The sequence below is a fragment of the Gopherus flavomarginatus genome, chromosome 1 (genome assembly GCF_025201925.1).
Source record: "Gopherus flavomarginatus isolate rGopFla2 chromosome 1, rGopFla2.mat.asm, whole genome shotgun sequence".
NCBI lineage: Eukaryota > Metazoa > Chordata > Testudines > Testudinidae > Gopherus > Gopherus flavomarginatus.
The window spans coordinates 229339965-229360039 of NC_066617.1; the positions used below are offsets into that span (position 1 = coordinate 229339965).

The 20075-nt window shown below is 40.3% G+C and overlaps 1 protein-coding gene across 3 annotated transcripts in view; it reads left to right on the plus strand.

Moving 5' to 3' along the window:
• The first annotated feature begins 402 nt into the window (after nucleotides 1-402).
• The window catches only part of SCML2 (Scm polycomb group protein like 2), a 141287-nt gene continuing 121614 nt past the window's right edge, over nucleotides 403-20075 (plus strand). For 2 of the 3 annotated variants that reach the window (XM_050936544.1, XM_050936546.1), the window contains exons 1-2: nucleotides 403-512; nucleotides 19155-19262. In XM_050936544.1, coding sequence (XP_050792501.1) covers nucleotides 19241-19262 — 22 coding nt within the window. In that variant the 5' untranslated portion in view covers nucleotides 403-512; nucleotides 19155-19240. Of the gene's footprint in view, nucleotides 513-770; nucleotides 799-19154; nucleotides 19263-20075 lie in introns of those variants that run through there. The other variant, XM_050936545.1, reaches the window with a different exon arrangement.

Sequence of the window (20075 nt, forward strand, 5' to 3'; positions counted from 1 at the left end):
CTGGTCACCCTATTGCCAAGCCTGTGCTTGCGCATCCATTCCTCACTGGGTTGCCAGTTGCTGGCTCACAGCCAGCCTGACTCGGGTCCAGCCTGCAAAATGACACAGCTTAGACCCCAGTCACTGCGGGACTCCAGCACTGCGCCTTCCACCAGGAGCCTTAGACCCCGGGCCTGAGTGTGGCCAGATGCGGGGCGCTTGGGCTGGAACCCGAGTTCCCGCCGGGGCTGAGCGCGCCCTGTGGACAGACCCCTGAAAGGCTGCAGCAAACAGGCGCTGCGCGGCTGACAGGGGCGGGCTGGCCCCCAGCGCCTCGCGCGGGCTGTGGTGGGGAGGCGGCGGCAGCGGCAGCCCCCAGTGCGGCTGGCGGGCATGCGCGGGCGCCCCACTAACATGGCGGCGGCGGTGGCGGCGGCGTGAATCCCGGCGGCGGGGGCTGGGCGCTGCCTGACAGACCCACGAGCCGCCGGCGGCGCGCGAGGAAGCGGGTGGCTCCCCCAGCCCCTAGCCCGGTGAGTGGCGGCGGCTTCGCGGTGCCCTGGGCTGCGGGGAGGAAGCGAGAGACCCGCCCCAGGACCGGCCGGGGAAGGGGGCGGAGAAGCGGGGCAGCTGCCCCCTTGTTCCCCCGGCTCATTGGCGGGGGGGCGCGTGGGGCTGCGCCGCCCGGAGAGGCCCCCGGTGGAGACGGTGGGTCTGGCTGGGTCTTTTCTCTTCTCCTCAGGCTCCACAGCCGCCTCCCGGCCTCTCCCCCATCGCTGCCCCCTCCCAGCCCGGGCTCGGCGGCGCCTCTCGGGACAGGTATTGGCGCTGGCCCGTGTGTGCGTGTGTGGTGCGGGGGGCAGCAGATGCCCCAGCCCGGGCAAGGGCTTTGCTGCTGCCGCCTCCTGCTCAGGGTGTGGGTGCGCACCCCCGGCCCTAGGACAGAAAGCGGGCGGCAGCAGGGGGGTGTCTGTAAACCGTCCCGAGTAGCTGGGGCAGGGCTAGAGGGGAGCCAGGGATCTTCCTGCAGCCCCCGAGGGCTTGGGCCAGCCGCAGCCCAGGCGCTCGGGGAGTAAAAGCTGCAGAGCCGGCTGGCGAGGGACTTAAGTCCCGCGGGTGCGGAGGGTCCATCCCGGCCTCTTGCCTCCCAGCCCGCGTCCCCGGGCGTCGGGGGTAAAAGAGCGGCCGCGAGGCGGGGGATGCTCTGCCCCCAGCCCCAGGTGCAGTGAACGGCCGCCCGCTAGTTCCTGGCGTCCCGGGGCTTGAGCGCTCGGTCCCGCCTAGCCCCGCTCCTGGGGCGCCTGGAGGGAAGCGCAGCAGCGATGGCTACGCTGCATCCTTGGCGCTGCTCGTCGCACTCAGCCTCGGCAGGGGCAGAGCGGGAGGGTGCCCGGGCAGCTGCTGGTGCCCCGTTATCTGTGCATCTACCTGTCCCTGAGCGGGGGGTCAGCGCTGAGCAATGCCCGGTGTGTCCCCTCCCCGAGCTAGCTGCTGCCTCTCCACCATGCGCACAGCCCCGTTTGTTGCGGGGGGCGCAGGATCGCCTCGGTGCGGGTGTGAGCGTTTGACAGGGACTGTGACTAGGACACACCTCCCTTTGCTGGAGCAGCCCGGCGGGTATATCCTCTTCCTGCCCAGCAGCGGCGGCGGCTAAATACACTCGCGTGGACCTCTGCTGCTCTCGATCTAGGGCAGGAGCTTCACCCGAGCGGATGGGATCGGGGACATTGGAGGAGCGGGTTCAAGAGATCTGCACTTGCATCCCCTCCTTAGTGAACGTGTACCCTCGTGAGTCATGCAGAGCTTCAGCTAAAGTCAACGGGAGTTTTGCCCCAGGAAGGGCTTGGCCTGAAATGGGACGGTGGGAGAGGAGAGGGATGCACGGAGCGAGCTCCTGCCCTAGCGCAGCCTTAGCCTGTCTGGCGGGTTCCTTCTCCAGCCGGAGAGAAGTGCGGGGCAGCAGGAATAAGGTTTCTTTGTTGCTCACTGTGTGTGTGGTTAGCAAGAGACTAGTCAATGCCTCTCTGTTCAAGAAAAACCATGATGGTCCTGAGCAGTAGATAACTGGTTTTTTTATGTTTTTCCCTTCTGAATTTGTGTGAAAGTATGTTTACTTTTCAAATATCATTACTTAGAGCCAATGAAAACCTGTCTAATTTTGCATGACCATGAAGTGAAGTACTCTAATAATTTTTAAAATTTGTTTCTTGAAACTGTGTTCATCTGAAAATGTAAAAACGATAGCAAAAATGCCCAAAAAACAAAGAATAAACCCTCCAACCAACCAACCAACCAACCAATCAAAAACACCTTTACCAATGTGTTTGTTACTTGTCAAAAATGGGTCATGTTGTGATCATTTACTCAATAGATCACTGTTCAGACTGGCAGAAAGCTTTAGGGGTTGGGGAACACTCATACTACACTTGGAAAATATGGCATGTTAAAACATGCATAAAGTTGAGCTTGAAATTAATTTATACCATACATACAAGTGATTGCAGAGTGAGTTATTATGGATTTATTGTATAAGGGATTGTTTTTCAGCGATACATTTCTTAACTTTCTTTGTGGTATTATATATGCTTTTTGACAATGAAATATTCATTTGCAAATTTCATTAAAAAAATCTTTATCTGTCTGTAGCCACTGTCTGTAGCCATTGGGGCAAATTGCAAAACAGATTGCAGTGGCGTAGTAATTAAGTGGAACCTTATTTTATTAAAGCTATATTTCATGCTCAGTTAAACTTTAGGAATAAAAAAGCACTTTCATGTGTTTTTCTTTCCTAAATAGTTACTTATTGTAATTTAAAATATGTTAATACCTTTCTTCTTCCCACAGTCATTTAATTCTCCTCTTTCCGATTAATCAGCTATAAAGGACTGCAAAAATAATTAAATAGCTTAATAACCTAGGAATTATAACAAATAGGAGGAAGAGTATTTGCCTGGATATGTAAATATTTTGGTGAGGTAATTCATCTTAAAAATGATTTTAACCTCATTGTTAACTCTTGGTAATCCTAAAACTAATCTAACAAATCTGATGATTAAGTACGAAAACCCATATATTTTATATCTTGATAATGGCTTTTCAAAACACACCTGAAATGCCAACATTTCTTCAGTAAAAACTTTAAGTACTTGTACAGTAACTGAATATGGGATCTCTAATTTTTTTTTACTTATCAGATATTTCAGTTTTAAATTAATGTAGAGCTTCTCAAAGGCTTATAGCATATATGACATTGTAGTAGATTGTCTCACGGACAACAACCCTACCATTTGTAATCACTTAAAGTCACTGTGATAACTGGAGCAATTGATTACGTGGGAAAAGTAATGTTAGGAAAACTTTAATGTATTTCTAGATGTTTTTAACTTTAATGTATTTCTAGATGTTTTTAAAGCAGTTTAACAGCAGGAAATAAGTAGGGGAGCCAGCACCATGTGGGAAACCAGTACACTCTGGTCCACCCGCAAGTGCTCCACAGACCACCAGTAGTCTAGTAACCACTGAGTTACTTCTGCATTAGCAGTGCATTCTGAAAATTTATTTGTACAATCAAACTATGTATTAACAAGAAAAGCTAATTTTGTGAGTAGTGCTTAATATTTACTATACTGCCAGGATGATATTACTTGAGTTAGTGTAAAGAAAAAAAATAAGAGTAGAAGAATTTTCTGAACTTTTTATTTTTAGCATCTGATTTAATGAAAGCTTTGCAATAATGCAGACCTGCTGCAGTGGAGAAGAGTGTGATGTAACACCAAAGTTTATCCCTCTAGTTTAAAAATAATTTCAATATTTTTAAAGGCCCTTTTAATAACATTTCAGGTACACTGTTTGAATATGAAAGTCAGTGATGTGACTCTTTAAAATAAAATACTTGACATTAATATTTCACTGTAAGGATTAGCTGACGGTGCTAGTACTCTTGTTACCTGCACACTGTATGGCATTCACCTTTACCCTTCCGTTAGCTCAAGGCATAACCCGGTAAATTTAGGCACCACCACACTTTCTTAACCTTCTGTGGGTTTGCGGGGTCTTCTGCCAGTGAAAGATCCTTACACAGTAATATCCTTTACCTCTATTTATTAACATTTACCAAAACCTTACACTCTTGCTGTCTAGTTGCTATAAATAATACGGTCTGTCTAGCAAATTTGTTTTGCTGTATACGTATGCACTGTAGTGCATTTAAGAATAAATATTTTGCAGTAATTGTTTAAACTATGCAAAAACATTTGCTCATTTTCTAGCATACACTATAATTGGTGCGAAGATATATTGCAGCTGCAAGAAGAAACTGAATAGATATCCAAAGCTTAGGTACAGCTTTGATGTCTGGAGTATTCTTCTATCTTAAAATCTGGTTATATGGTAAATTATTATTACACTTAGGAAAGCTGAGTGAAAGAGCAGCATCAGACTTCTCAAATGTATCTATTTTAATTTTTCTCATTACTTCTTTAAGCAGGCAGGTGCCCTTTCCTGCTGTTGACTCCCTCACTGGATCCATGTGGAATGTCCTGAGCAAAATAAGTGGCAAACTACTTCATGTTGCTGCTTAATCTCAAAGGAATTGTTGATAGGTGATGTTTCCAATACAAGACCAAGAACATTCAGGCAACTACCTGAAGTTAAATGGTGCTGAGAATTTATTTATCCCAACTCTATTCTTTTGTTTCAAGAGATGGTGACCCAGGCTTCCTTATGAATGGAGGATGTGAAAGATGCTAGATAAAATCAATAGAGCCTCTGCTCTTTGCATGTGGGTCCCCAGATCTATTAAGCACATTCCATGTTTTTTTTCTTCTGAATTGGGTTGTGGACCACCACTTCAACAAGCGAGAAAGATTCCTGTGGCACCTTTGCTTTTTACAGATTCAGACTAACCTGGCTACCCCTCTGACACTTCACTTCAATGAGTGAGTTGGAAGTGGGGGAACCATTTCTAATTACAGTACTATTTATTCTGTGTGCGGCCAGGAATTTCAAAATCTATTTTATTTATTCAGATTTGGAAAAATATCTTTTGGCACACAATGTATGTCCTGGCTGTCTACCCCGGAAATAAAAACATGCAATGACATAATATAAAGGACTGTGCTGTTAGGCTTCAGTGAGACTTAAATACAAAGAAAATGGGTCAAGAGACTTTTGAGGTCTGGGATTTTCCAGCTCAAATAAAGAACCAAGTGAACTTTAAAACTTAGAAAGCGAGTATAGTTATCTGTTAGTTTTGATAGGACAGTATGTAAATAGGGAGCACATGCATCCTCTCTTAATAAAGAAAATACAAAAGAGTGTCCCAGAAAATTTACTCCCTAAAGTTGAGGATCAGCTGTTTTCTTTAACACTTGATTTGATTTTTCTTGTAACTTTAGACTTTGGTTTCCTCACCTTTCTGATGATTTTATAGTTGGACTTGTGTTTAATATAACAGGAAATGCCAGGATCTTAGTTAAATTTCCAAGATGTTTTGGTAATAGTTACTTAAAATGATGTTTTGGTAAATTTTTAAAAATAGAAATTGTCTGGCTAAAATTTGCCATATTATGATGGTCTCTTCATGTAATGGTAGAAAGACATACAATATTTGTTGTGTGTTAGGGCAGTGGCTCTCAACCAGGAGTGCGCGTACCCCTGGGGGTAGGCAGAGGTCTTCCAGGAGGTACATTGACTCATTTAGATATTTGCCTAGTTTTAAAACAGGCTACAGAAAGTAGTAGTAAAGTGAGTATAAACTAAAATTTCATATAGATAGTGACTTGTTTATACTTATTTATATGCTATACACTGAAAAATAAGTATGATATTTATATTCCATTTGATTTACTTTAGAATTATATGGTAAAATGAGAAAGTAAGCAATTTTTCAATAATAGTGTGCTGTGACACTTTTTTGTATTTTTTTATCTAATTTTGTAAGCAAGTAGTCTCTAAGTGAGGCGAAACTTGGGAGTATGCAAGACAAATAAGACTCCTGAAAGGGGTACAGTAGTCTGGAAAGGTTGAGTGCCACTGTGCTGAGTGATAGAGTTTATTTCTTTACTGAGTGGGCATGTCTGGTTGTGGCAAGGCATGGTTCAGTTAAAACATATTGCATGTATATTTGATGTGTAGTTGAGGGACACTTCCTTTATTTCTGACACACTCTATAAAAGTATAATGATTAAAGTTAAAAATGAACTTTTAGTTTCTTCTTCAGGTATGTGTCTGTATGAATCCCATTGTAGGTGCATATGTGCCTTGTGCGTGAGGTCAGGTTTTTTTGAACAGCATTGTCTGGGAGTGCACATGCACCCTGTATCTCCTTAGGCTCCCGAGTGTGGGCGTAATGGGTGGAGTGGGTGAAGTTTATCAACCATGATAGTGAGACACAACCTGGCAAATGTCTGACCCACTGCTTTCTCTGATCTTCAAAGGCCTATTCTCAACTAGTTTGGTGGGGGAAAAAAACCTCTCTCTTAACCCTCATAGGTACCAGGGTGGCACCAGTCGCTGGAGCTGAGACATTACCACATAGCACTGCCATGTGTAGAGAGTTACTTTTCATTGCTATTGCTTCTTCCTGGTATCAAGCAGAGATGTCTCTCCTCTATCTTCTGAGAGTGACCCTAGAGGTGGTACTGGAGATCACTCATGCAGGGCACCACTGCAAAGGAGGTGCAAGTGGCATTGGTCTAACCAGTCACAAATGGGCCAGTGTCAATATAAGAGGCTGTCCTGGCTCTGCTGTGGACCATCATTTCAAGCATCCACAGCAGATTTCCTCCCTCCTGTGAAGAGGAGATCAGGCTCCCAGGCAGCATCGCTGCCCAGATGGTCAATACCACAGTCTATCATTAGTACCCAAGAAGTGGGAGCAATACATAAAGAGCAGCACTCCAGTCTCCGGCTAAGAAGTAGTCATCATTGAGGCAGTCCCACCAGCCCATGCCCTGGTGCCTGACTACTTTAAAACCTTTAAGGATCTCTTATCTTGTATCACAGAGACATTAGATACCACAACACATTACAGGAATTCACCAGCTCTTTGATGCCTTGACTACGTAAGCCCCAGCCGGGATTGCTCTCCCCATTAATGAGGGCATATTGGAGACAGCAACAGGCTCTGGCAAACCCCAGCCACCATTCAGCCCACATCTAATCAAGTGGCTGAGTGCTGCTAAGTGCCTCAGGAAAACTTTGAAAACTTCTATTCTCACTGAAATCCAGGAGCATTAGTAGAGGCAGCAGTGTAGGAAAAGTTGAAATCTATGAAAGGAATGTGGACAAGGACCTCCAAAAGCTAGACCTGTCCAGGCATTACTTGTCTTGCCTACTTGTCTGCAACTCTGGGTGGCAGCTGCCGGGCATTGTTCACCAAATATAATGTACTGACATGGGAAAGGGAGATCCCTTCTTGACGAAAGTACCACAGGACACTAGGGAGGAGCTTAGAGATCATCAACAAAAGCCAGAAGAGGTCTCCAGGATGCTATGGATTCCTCAGACACGGCCACAGGGTTGATAGTCATGGCCGTGGCTTTCTGACTGCTGGCATCTGGAGTACCAAGAGAAGTCCAAGATGCCATCCAGGACCTCCTATTTCAGGGGATGGAGTTGTTCAATACGGAATGGATAAAGGACCACTCTGAGGTTGCTGGGGATGTATACACCAACTCATACAGGAAGCCCAACAGACACAACTGTTTTGTCCTTATTTTGGGGGCAGATAGAGTACTCACTGCAGAAACAATTGTGCTGCTTGTCTGGTGGGCACCTTCTCAGCAGATTTGATGGGAATGTTAGCAACCATATTAGAGCCTATCAGGAACTAGCAGCCATCTCCAGGAACTGCCTTGTCTCATTCCATTGGGCGTGGACCAACATCACTTCAGACAAATAGATGTAGAATATAGTTGCCCCTGGCTATGTCATTCACTTCCATGCTCTCCACTCTACTCATCCCTTTCTTTGTTACTCTTCAGGATGCATCTCATGAGAGGGGGAAAAAAAGTGGCCATATTGCTTCTGCTAGGAGTCATGGAAGGGTTCTTAAGTAATACAGGAGAAGAGGCTTCTACTTTCAGTATCTCCTTCCTGAGGAAGAAAGAGGAATTTGTCCTATCCTAGACCTGAGGAGATGGAACAAATTGTATGTATAGTCTCAGATTCCAGAATATAATGCTTGCCTCCAGCACCCCATGTGTGCAGGCTCTACTGGTTCATGGCTCTTAACCTGCAAGGTGAGTTCTTCCATGTAGCCATTCAACTGGCACGCAGGAAGCAGTTGAGATTCACACTGGGACCAAATCATTATCAACATAAAGTACTTTGAGATGTTATAGTAGTCAGTGTAGATTCCAGGACACATCCTTCATCCCTGGATTTTGGAGTCCATGTCCTTTGAACTGCTAGGGTATTGATGGAGGATAGCAGCTGAGGAGGAGGCACAAGGCACAAGAGTGGCCTCACAGGAGCGGACACCACTATTTAAAAAAAAAAGAAAGTTGCATGTGCATGAGGTACATGCCCACCTACAGTGGGATCAACACTGACTATACCAGTGGCTCTCAACCTTTCCAGACTCACAGACTTTAAGGTCAGAACGGACCATTATGATCATCTAGTCTGCCCTTCTGCACAATGCAGGCCACAGAAAAACTGTACCCCTTTCAGGAGTCTGATTTGTGTTGCATACCCCCAAGTTTCACCTCACTTAAAAACTACTTGCTTACAAAATCAGACATAAAAATATGAAATTGTCACGGCACACTGTTTCTGAAAAAATTGATTACTTTCTCATTTTTACCATAAATTATAAAATAAATTAATTGGAATATAAATATTACATTTCTGTGTATAGTATTTAGAGCAGTATAAACAAATCATTGTCTGTATGAAATATTAGTTTGTACTGACTTTTCTAGTGCTTTTTATGTACTTGTTGTAAAATTAAGCAAATTTCTAGATGAGTTGACGTACCCCTCTGGAAGACCTCTGCGTATCCTCATTGGTACGTGTACCCCTGGTTGAGGACCAGTGGACTACACCATCTTGAAAAACCACCCCCCTCCTCCCTCACTACACACACTCAGTCTCTTGTTTGTTCTCTTCTTAGGTCATGTCTAAAATTCTAGATTGTAGGCTCCTCAGGGCTGTGATCTTGTGTGTGTGTTCTGTGAAATATCTACCATTATTTATCTCACATTAAAAGATGAAGTAGGTGTTGCTTGTAACTATAGTTGGCACAACTTTCTCAGACACATTTTTTTTTCAAGTTGGTGTCCCTTTAACATATAGGCAGCTCTCCCCTTGTTTGTTGGTGTCTTAAGCAAGTAAGGCATTGAAGGTAGAGGTCTTCACCAAACCACTTAGTTTTGTAGCTGAACCTTCAGCTTTAAAATCTGACCAACAATTTTAGTTAAAATGTGAAATGGTAAGGAAAATGAGTCTCCTACTGGAGGGAATGGGCTTCTTTGCTAGGTATCCCAAATTGTTGCTGTTTTAAGATAATATGATATTTTTTTTAGCTTGGACAAAGAGTAGGTTGAGACTCTTAGCATACATTAGGTCATAGAGCATCTGAAACTTATAAAACCTACAAGAGAGTAGCACCATTTTAATTAGGTGCATGTATATTAAAAAAAGAGAGTGTATCATTATTTAAGCACCTGATGGATTCTATCATGGTCAAATATAGGAAAACCTGATGGAATAGATGTCATTTTTGTGTTACTTTTTAAAGCCCATGTAAAAGAAAAGTTTGATTATGTAAGTAAATTTTGTGATAGAAAGAAGTGAAGGGCTTTCAGTGCCATGCATCGTTGAGTCAGAGTTACCAGTGGCACCACGGTATAGTTGGAACTGAATAATTAGGAGTCAAAATTGAGTGGAAAGGACAAATAATTATGAGAGGGTTGTATTGGTGGTGGTAAATAAAAATGATAAATAGCTATGTCTGTAAGGGCATGAGGGAAGAGATCAGGAAAGTTAATCTGATGGTACCAAGCAGTATTTTCTTCTCGTTGCAGAAAAATGTTAACCATCTGGATTTGTGAATGCATTTTTACTGTGTTCAGCTACAACAAATTTTGTGGGGAAAAAACGACAGTTTGTAAAGGAAGACCCTTATGAAATGCTTTGATTTAACTGGAAAACTCATAGTCTGTTTTTTCCACCATATGAAATGGGATGGAAAAGGGGCTTTTTCAGAATAATGCAGCTGGGCAAATACTGCAGCACAGTATTTGCAAAAATTCTGATTATTTTTTGTGATCTCTTGTTGTTTGTGTTTTATCCACAAGAATGTTTGCAGAAAACACAGTGTTTTGGGGAATTTTCACACAAATATGTTTTTGTCAGTATTAGCACTGGAAATGCTCCTACTGGCTTTTGAAAGTTGGGATTTGGAAGCCAATTGCAAGGGGAGCGAGGTTGTTTTTTGCAGAGGAGCAGGAGTTAGCAGGTGGGGGATGGTATGCAACCACCACCATCAGAGGTAGTAGAAGTGTGTCCCTAATCAGGCATGGGAATGTGTAAGAGCCTGGAGTTCAGCTGTGTAGTTTAGGAAGGGAATAATCTTTCTAGGACCTACTTCCTTCAGAAGCATCTTTTGTGACGGTAAGGAAAAGCTTGTGTCCTGTCCTGAGGGGACTTCAGCCTCCCATGCACAGATGACTATACTGGTCTGCCTGTGTAGGTGAGGATGAGCTGCAACAGTAAGTAGTTCTGGTGCGGGAGGATCTATCTGTATACTGCCTTTATCAGCATTGTCTAGGTGGTGGCAGTTGGATAGTGCTGGCTTTAATTGCCAGTGAGAGAGACACCTTAAATGCAGGGAGAGGACGCTCACAGAATGTATGTCTCCTAGCACTGTGGGTGCAGGTAGCATGGCATCTATTTAATCCAGTATGAAACTGCCACATAGGAGGAGTTTGTAACCAGCTTTGAGGAAATGGTGGGCCTGCAACTTCTGCCATTTGCTGCGGTGCTAGATCCTGCTGATCTTGCTAAGCTTCCTCTTGCTGCTGCAGGGGCCTGTGCAGTGCAGACTGACTCTGTGCCATTAGGTTCCAGGACTGTCAGTGTTGCCCATGCTCCTAGCAATATATATATGTATATGTATGTAAATGTATATGTATATATAATGTATGTGGTATTGTTAGGTTTGTGTTAAGAGACCAACAAAATCAAACTTATTGTTTCATTAGGTGCTCAATTGTTTTAGTGTTTACTAAATTTACCCCAAGTTGTTTGGATACAAAAATTATTTTAGGGGAAGGGAAGTGTTGTACGCCCGCCCCCCCAGTGTATTTCAACATCCAACTTATGGGCACAGGGAGAGTGTCACTATTTACTACACACAAATTTTGGGTGCACAGAATCTTTAAGATATTTTGGAGATAAGCACAGTAGCTGTAAAATGATCAGCAATGATATAGTTTACACCACTGACAATGAAATGGTCATCTTTAGTTTTGGAATGAGAACCTTTCTGCACTATCAATTAAAGCTGTCATCAGTTACACTCTGTTCTTGGGAGACTTTCTTCGGGACCATGAGGGTTAAAACTTTTTTTTATTATTATTATTTTTTATAAAAGATACCTTCAATTCTGGCTTACAGCTCTGTGACAAGGGGTAGATTTCACAGAATCCAGAATAACAGTGCTCTGTCCATAGACCCTCTGTGATCCTAGCTTCCAGAATCCTGGATCTTAGAGGTAATGCTAACTGAATCAGGCCACAGTCCCCTAGATAATTGTATAAGGACTTCCCCTATACCTTCGCTAAGTGCTGCTTTTACATTGTTGGTTCTGCTGGTTGCTTTTGTAGAGAAGTGCAAACAGCTTCACAGGGATCGTTAGCATCCCATTCCATACTAGTGTCTGGTCATCTCTTATTACACTTCTAATAGGAATTCCCTTCTCTTCCCCCCCACCTGTTTTATTTGTACTATGCTCAAAAGTATGCTAGGTGCCTCACTGAACAAATAATAAGCTTCCTGCCATGGCAAGTGAGGGTTAGTTAAAGTTAGAGGGGTTAGCGGTGGGATTAAACAGGGCACATAAATTGTGATATGGAGATGTTAGGCCCATGCTAATTTCTTAGCATGCTAGCAAAGATTTTTCTTAAAAGTTGAATATTTTAAATAATTTGTTTTGTGGCAGAAATGAGTCTTTTGGCAGGGATTTGAATGAGACTAGGGTAGTGGCCTGATGAATATTGGCCTGATGAATATGTTCTAAGAAAGTGTTCCAGGCTTGTATGGGGACATGGAAAACAACACAGATGTTTAAGATGGTAAATTTGCCAAATTGTTTGAGTGTTTTTTCCAGCACTTATATAATGTAAATATACAATATTAAAATATAGCTTACAATTTCAGCCAATCTGACTTTGAATTTCATATTTAGTTTAAAAATGCTTCAGGACATTTTTTGAGCTGTTGGGAGTATGAATAAAAATATTCAAAATCTCCTCTTTTGTGGGCAGACTGCATTGAAGATTTTGGTTTTAAGGATGTTGTTAGGCTTGGGTCCAGCTTTCTTAAAAGATCTGGTGCCTCCTTACATACTATTTCATCATTCTAGGTTGGAAGATTTAGAATTTTGAGAACCTGAAAGCATGATGGGAGAACTGTTTGCATTTTGCATCTGCAGCCTTAAGAAGGGTGGCATGCCTTCTCTCATCCTTGAAAGGATTGCTGATTTAGCTAATTTTGGATCTAGTTTCATATTTTATTTCAGAATTCTTTTGGCACAAGTAACTTGGTCTGTCTTTGCTCTGTTTGAACAGTGAAACTACATTGGTCAGTTTCACATCTTGGCTCTCATACAGTAACAAAATATGGTTTTGATTTAAATTTCATAACTGAAGAGAAGTTACACTTTAAAAATGTAACTGAAAACTTTTATTTTTCTGTTCTTATTGTGATAACTCTTCAGCCTAAAGTATGTTCAAGTACACCTCTACCCCGATATAATGCCATCTGATATAACACGAATTCGGATATAGTGGGGTAAAGCAATGCTCCTGGGGGGTTGGGGGCTCTGTGTGCTCTGGTGGATCAAATCTAGTTTTATATGACGCCGTTTCACCTATAACGCGGTAAGATTTTTTTGGCTCCCGAGGACAGCGTTATATTGAGGTACAGGTGTAAGGTTTTTAACACAGTCTCTTGATGGAAACTGATATTTACTACTTTGTATTGAATGGATTATTATGAAATAGATTTGTGAAGGATCAGGCAGTTTGATTTGATTCTAATGACATATTGCTTTTTGTCTAAAAAGACTCAAAACTTTGCAGTATAATACTGTTTGTAGATAGTTAAAATTCAATGCTTTATATTTATTCGAATTATATGTTGCATATTGTGCTGTAATGTTTCCCATAATCCTATTGACAGTACATAGAAACTTGCTTAGTGATCTTTATAGCAACAGATAATACAAAGGAGTATTTTTGTTAAATAATCAATATATTTCCAGTTCAGGAAGGAAATATTTTGATAAAGCTAGTTTTGGTGTTTATCATCTAGCTGTAAGATTTATTATATTTGCTCTTTTACTGGCACAAGTCTGTAAAAAGCCAAGATATGTATTAAAAATGCTGAGCCAGATTTTTATGAACTAGAAGTTTTTCTATGCTAATGGTTTATCAGCTTTGCAGTATAAAAAGATGAAAATTGAATTTATGGCTCTTGACAGCCTGCCTTTCTTAAATGGATGGACGAAAATGGATTCTACCTTAGACCTAACTTCCTCTTAAAAATACCCATATCTACTTTTTATCTACAAAAGAGGGAAAACTACGTTTTAATGATACATTGTGTTACTGACATTAATATTACAGGTAGTTTGCTTTAATTTTATAATAAATGAAAAAATAACAGATTTTACATGTCTCTCTCTTCCACCAGTACCTTAATTCTGTTGTTCAGTAGGTCCCAACTGCCTGCATTAGGATTATGGAACATCTGTATTGCAGAAATAAGCATGCACTACTTTCTTTTGGGGGGAAAGAAAGTAAACCTATTTGGATCCCAGAATGGCAAATAGCAAAGGTGCTTCTGAAGTATTTAATACCATATAGTAGGCTTGGAATGATTAGGTGTTTTTTGTTTTTTTTTTTTGTCGAGGGTGGGTAAATGTCAGTTTCTCACATGCACAGCCCTCAATGAAAAAATATTTCCATTGATAATTGAAATTTATAGATAGACAAATTAAGAAAAATGCTGCTTGATAACTCATTAGAGCTGAAGGATATTTACTTTGTATACTTGACTGGATGTTGACCTCTCCTATAATTTCACACAACTGTGAAAATTTAAATTGATAAAAATCAAGGGGTGAGGAATGCTTAAAAGTAAGTATTTAATCAGTCAAAATTATATATAAAATATAAATAACTTGCTGCAAGTCTCCCTATACCTTCTCCTATCTCTCGTCAAAACAGCCTCAAACCTTCTTCTTAATTTTTTTTAAGAGAGGTGCTTATTAAATTTAAGAAAATAATTTTTCATTTTTCAAAATACTTTGAAGGGACCTCATTAACTTAGAAGTCACACTTCTGTCTAGAAATACTGTACCTGTGTCTGCATTAAGGTAGCACTAAGTCTGAATCAGGATTGTGACCTCATTGTACTGTGCACAGCTAAGCACAGAGTAGGACAGTCCCTGCCATTAAGAGTTCTGCCTAATTTAAATCAGGATGCAATAGTGCATATGACAAACAGGAGGAGAGAAACAAGAAGAATGTTAATATAGATCGGCTGTGTACAGAGTTGGATAGTTTGAATTTATATATAAATGTTATGAGACTAGTAATAAATGGATAATAGTATTGCAAAGATATATTCTCTAGTCCAAACAGGAATTAATCCATATAATCTTAATATTATATTATAATTAATATAATCTTCTGATTATATAAACTATGAAGTAAAATTTATTATTAGTATAAATGAAAGAGATTAGAGGGGCACAAATATCAATTTGTTTGCTTTGTACATTTGACAGCTCTCTGTGTATAGCCAATTCCCCTGTTCATCTTGCACAGTAAATATCCCATATTGTTTTATGTGGGACTTTCACATAGAAGCCAAGGTTAGAGGAAACATTAAGAAAATATGAGGAAAAAGAAAAATCACACAGATAACAATAGTACCTGAAATTAACCGTGTCTTTTCAATGTGACTGTTTCTTTTAAACAGTTGAATCTGAAATTTGAGAGAGGTTTTTAAATTATTCTCATATATCTGACTCTCCTGTACATTGTATAGTTATCCTTACACATTGTGTGAAAGAAATCAAGTGGACTCAAATGGATTCCTAGTCTTTACCCAGCCAAAAGTTCCCATTAATTTTGTTTAACTGAGGACTCTGAGCTATACCATCAATGTTGATAGGACCAAAAACCTAATCTGCTTTAAGAGTGTTTCCTCTCCACCACTTCTTTCATTTAACTGTCCACCCAAGCCTGAAGCATTTGATTCTTCAAAACAAAAGTCTCCAATCTCTATGCTGGGTGATCACAAAAATACAGTAAACACACTGAACATGGAGAAACAACTTAACACATATTTCAAAGAAACCAAAACCTAGGTTGGGTGAACAGGCAGAATATTGGGACAAATTTCTGTTAGATAACTGTCTTGCTTACTTGTAAGAATGGTGTAGATCACGGGTTCTCAGACTTTTGTACTGGTGACCTCTTTCACATAGCAAGCCTCTGAGTGCGATCTCCCCCCTTATACATTAAAAATACTTTTTTAATATATTTAACACCATTGTAAATGCTGGAGGCGAAGTGGGGTTTGGGGTGGAGGCTGACAGCTTACGATCCCCCAGTTTGAGAACCGCTCGTGTAGATGGCGGAAGGGATAGTTGTGATATGCCAACCAAAAGAAGCTATGATTTTTGACAGTCTCTCTTTAAAAGGCTGACCTCTTTCAAAAGCAATAATTCTTGCCCTTCAAGCTGACTTTCTAAATTAGCAGAACAATTATTAGAGTAGGATGGAAAATAATTTTACATAATATGTAGTAGTAACTTTGGAAATGCAAATGCTTTAGGCTTGTCTGTTCGTATATATTTTTAACCAAGAACTCACACAGTGGGAGGTGACTAGTAAGGGTGAATGGGGTTTGACAACAAAAGCCTTATCAGGAAGTTAAAGGCAGAGACAAGCTCGCCATTTAATTCAGAATTAAATGAAATAGGGGGAGTTAAACAGAAGGGATGAAGCTGAATTTACTGGATGCTTTAAACCCCAGCTATAAGTAATATTAGTAGCAAGCATGCGGACATCCTCCATGTTGACTTTTTTTATTGGGTTCCATTTACAAACATTTTAATGTTAAAACTAACATGACACTTTTTTCTCTCTTGCCCTTTGCCTTTGATTTTCATTTTTCCTAGCTTAGGTCAGGTGACTTATTGTTCATCTCCACTGTTGATCCTATACTTTCAAGGTCTGAATTGACTCTTCATGGGGTGTTTCCTGTATTGTGACTGACATAAGTGCTGTTCTAAGTTTGACTGATTTTTCTCCATATTTTTCTTTTTTTGCCTTTGGTTTTCTTTCCATTCCCCTCAACTCTCCCATTACTTTCTTATGACTATTTATTCCTAGTTCTCTGTCCTTGCATCTGCCTTTCCCACTGTTTCATTCTCTTACCTGGTTCATTCCTTCCTTTGTTTCTGACTTCCATTCTCTAGATTTATGTCTACCTTCCTTCTTACCCTAATTTCCTATCTTTTTTTTCCAACACACTCTGCTTGCTTGTTCACTCACATATTCAAGGATATCTTAGGCTTCCTCCCTTCCCTGCCTGTCCTGCCCAAGGATCTCTGCAAGCTTCACTCTATATTTGTCCAGCTTTTTTGCAGTGATGTTAGAAGTTGTATGCAAAAAGCTCCCACCCTGGCTGGGGTAGGGAGTAGGCAGCAGATAAGAAGGTAATTAATTAGGTGGGGTGAACTAGAGCAGTGTTTCTCAACCTTTTTGATACCAGGGACCAGTTTGCTTCCTTCCTTAATCTGTGTCAGGGAGATCACAGGGACCAGCACCGCTCCATGGACCAGTCCTTGAGAAACGCAGAACTAGAGTGCTCCTCAACTCTACCCCAGAAAGGAGTTATGTTCTGCCTCAGTCTGACTGTACTGTCTCTGCAAAGATTTAGCTTTCGTGCTGTTCTTCAGAATGGAGGCTCAGAAATTCAGTTTTTAAGTACAACTTCATTTATATGATGAGAAATAATTTCTAAAAGCTCACTTAAGCACCGTGAATAGAATAAACTTGGTGCAACTGGCTTTTAAGTAACACCTCTTCTAAATAGTAATAAATTTTATCCTGTTGTTGGATTTGCGCTATTTCAAACAACGGTTTAGAATTTCCAATTGTCTTACATTTTTAACAGGCTGGTGAGCATGTTGTAAAATAGCCTATCTGGTGCTACACAAACTAATGAAATGCTGGAATCCTTTTTATGTTTCTGACAGACACTCCACTTGTGCTAAACTTGATGACTATCACTGCAGGGTTGGAATCTTTATTACAGCACCAAGTGCAATCTAGTGTTTGGAACAAAAAAGATAAAAACCATGCACTGTTTTAAGTAATCTATCTATAAAGGCAGCTACTTTGACTCTGCAACACCTTTCATAGTTTATTGCTTAAAGAGGAAAAGCTTTGAAATGCTTTGGGGGAAACTCTACAATCATGTCAAACCTACAAATTATTCATTTGATGATCATTTATAGCATTATTGTATAGCAAAAATGCTTTGCTTGTTTTAGTATTCAGTTTTATTTTTTAATCTTTAATTATTTGCATTGATAATTTTAGTGGTAATACATTAGTGTTTGGTATATTACGAATATTTTTAAAACTAACAAATTTAATTAAATGACATTAAATTAAGTTTTCAATTGGTTTTATCCACATGAAGTATACTGTAGACATAAAAGATCATGTAATGAAGTCCATCATGATAGTATATAATTTACAGACTTTAAATTACCTTGAAATTGTGAAGCTTTGGTAAAAGCTATTCAGCTGTTTAATGAAACAACGAATGTTTAATGTGTATGTTTTAAATGTTCCAGTATACCCCTGTGAAGTTCTAAACATTCAGAATTAATACTTCTGTAGCTTCCTTAGCTTTGAGCTATTGTTCCTGTTATAATAGATATGTTGTTTAGATTGATGAATGTTTGAAAGTCTGGCTTCTGTAAATCCATGGTAGTATCTTCTTTAGCCAGATTTTGTTGTAGAGCAAATGTGTATGTCTAAGTTACAAAACTCTTAAAACAGAAAGTTGTACACTAAACATAGTAGAAACTGACAGTCTTAAAGGGAAACTGTCAAAGTTGGTAGCTTGAAAATTGTGTTAGATTCTTACCCCCCCTGCCGCCCCCCCCCCCCCCCCCGCAGTGAATGGAAAAATATGTGACTTACTAGCATTGTTGTTGCCAGACTAACCCATGACTGTTCTGATTTCAGTGGAATGCTGATGAATTTCATCAGTAAAGTTCAGCAAAGTAGATGCTAGACTGGAGAACTAGTAACAAAACAGATATTTCTCGTTTCTCTTTATTGAGGTGGCATGGCTTAACTAACTTGAACCTGCTGGTTTTTAAAGCCCGCAACAACTTAGGCCTGTGCTATATTTGAGACTAGTGTTATCCTTATGAATATCTGTGATCTGACTTTACATGACACCAAACATGAGTTCATTACTCCTTATTTTTTAAATAGCATAATATTTCCCGCAGTGGTATTTTCTAGTATGACCATTGTTGGATTGTGTGTATGTAAGATGGAAGGAAAACAGATTGGAGCTGTTGAAATTGAAAATAATCTTTATAATCTTAAAAAGAAAACTTAAGTAAAAGCAAAAGCATATTTTTAATGTCAAATCATAACATGCTATGTGAAGCAATCTGATTTTTCTTTTCAAGGGTTTACATCATTTTAAAATAAAGTAATAAAATTTAATTTATTCTCCTCCTCCAGTATTGCTTTGATTTAGCTCTTTTTTTACACGAAGTTCCTCTACAAGTAGCTTGTTAAACTTTTGCAGCTTTAAAACAGCAAGATAATGGTTTTGGTTTTTGTTTTTTTTTGTATTGAATCTATAACTAACTAGCTGTATAACTAACTCCACAGGAAACTGTTGTGCTGAAAGGAAGAATTAACTGGTCTTTCAACTTCAGCCTTTTTATTGTGAGAAGGAAGATCACAGAAGTGTTACCATGGGGAGAACAGCAGCTAAAGGTAAGGTTGGTGGCTTTTATCCAAAAGGAAAGAAAGTAGAAAACATAAAAGCTATTTTTGATTAGATGGGGTATTATTATACCTAATAATAATAACTGCTGTATTGTTAAGTTGAAATAGGATGGTGATATGCACGGAACTTGTTATGAATCAAATTAAAGTAAAAAATCCCAAACTTACAGTAGGCATGCTAAATTTTGCCTTGATTTAAACCATTCTATATAATTTCACCCAAAATAACTGTTGTCCTCTGACAATCTAGAAAACAGAGTCCCAGTAGAAAATGTAAGCACATATCTAGATGTATTGTTAAAATATAATCCTTTATAGATGATAACTGGATTCTGTGACATCTGCATAGTTTATCAGAGTAATATGTAATATCAGGTATTAAGTTTTACAATAGCAAACTGCATCAGCAACTATCTTTCAAAAGCCCATGTAGACCGGTTAAACTGTTTGTTTTATGCAGTTTAATTTCTCATCTATTCAGTGACATTCTCTCTAGTCATGTCTTCTACTGTGCTGTATCGGGGGGAAAACATCATGTTATGGTGTTTTGCACCAACTTGAGGGTGAGATTTGAGCAGAAGTTAATGTGTGAAATAATAGAATAGGCATGAAATGGAAATACAGAATCTTGTGAAGAGAGCCCAACTACTCTGTAACTGGTCCTTTTCAGTTTTGGAACAGGCACTTCTGCTCTACAGAAGTGGCTAAGATTTTTCACGTAATTCATGCCTTCCACCTCTTCAGCCCAGTTGCTTTCTCTGCAGTTGTCTACTACCTTGTAAATTGAGTGGTGGTCTGTGC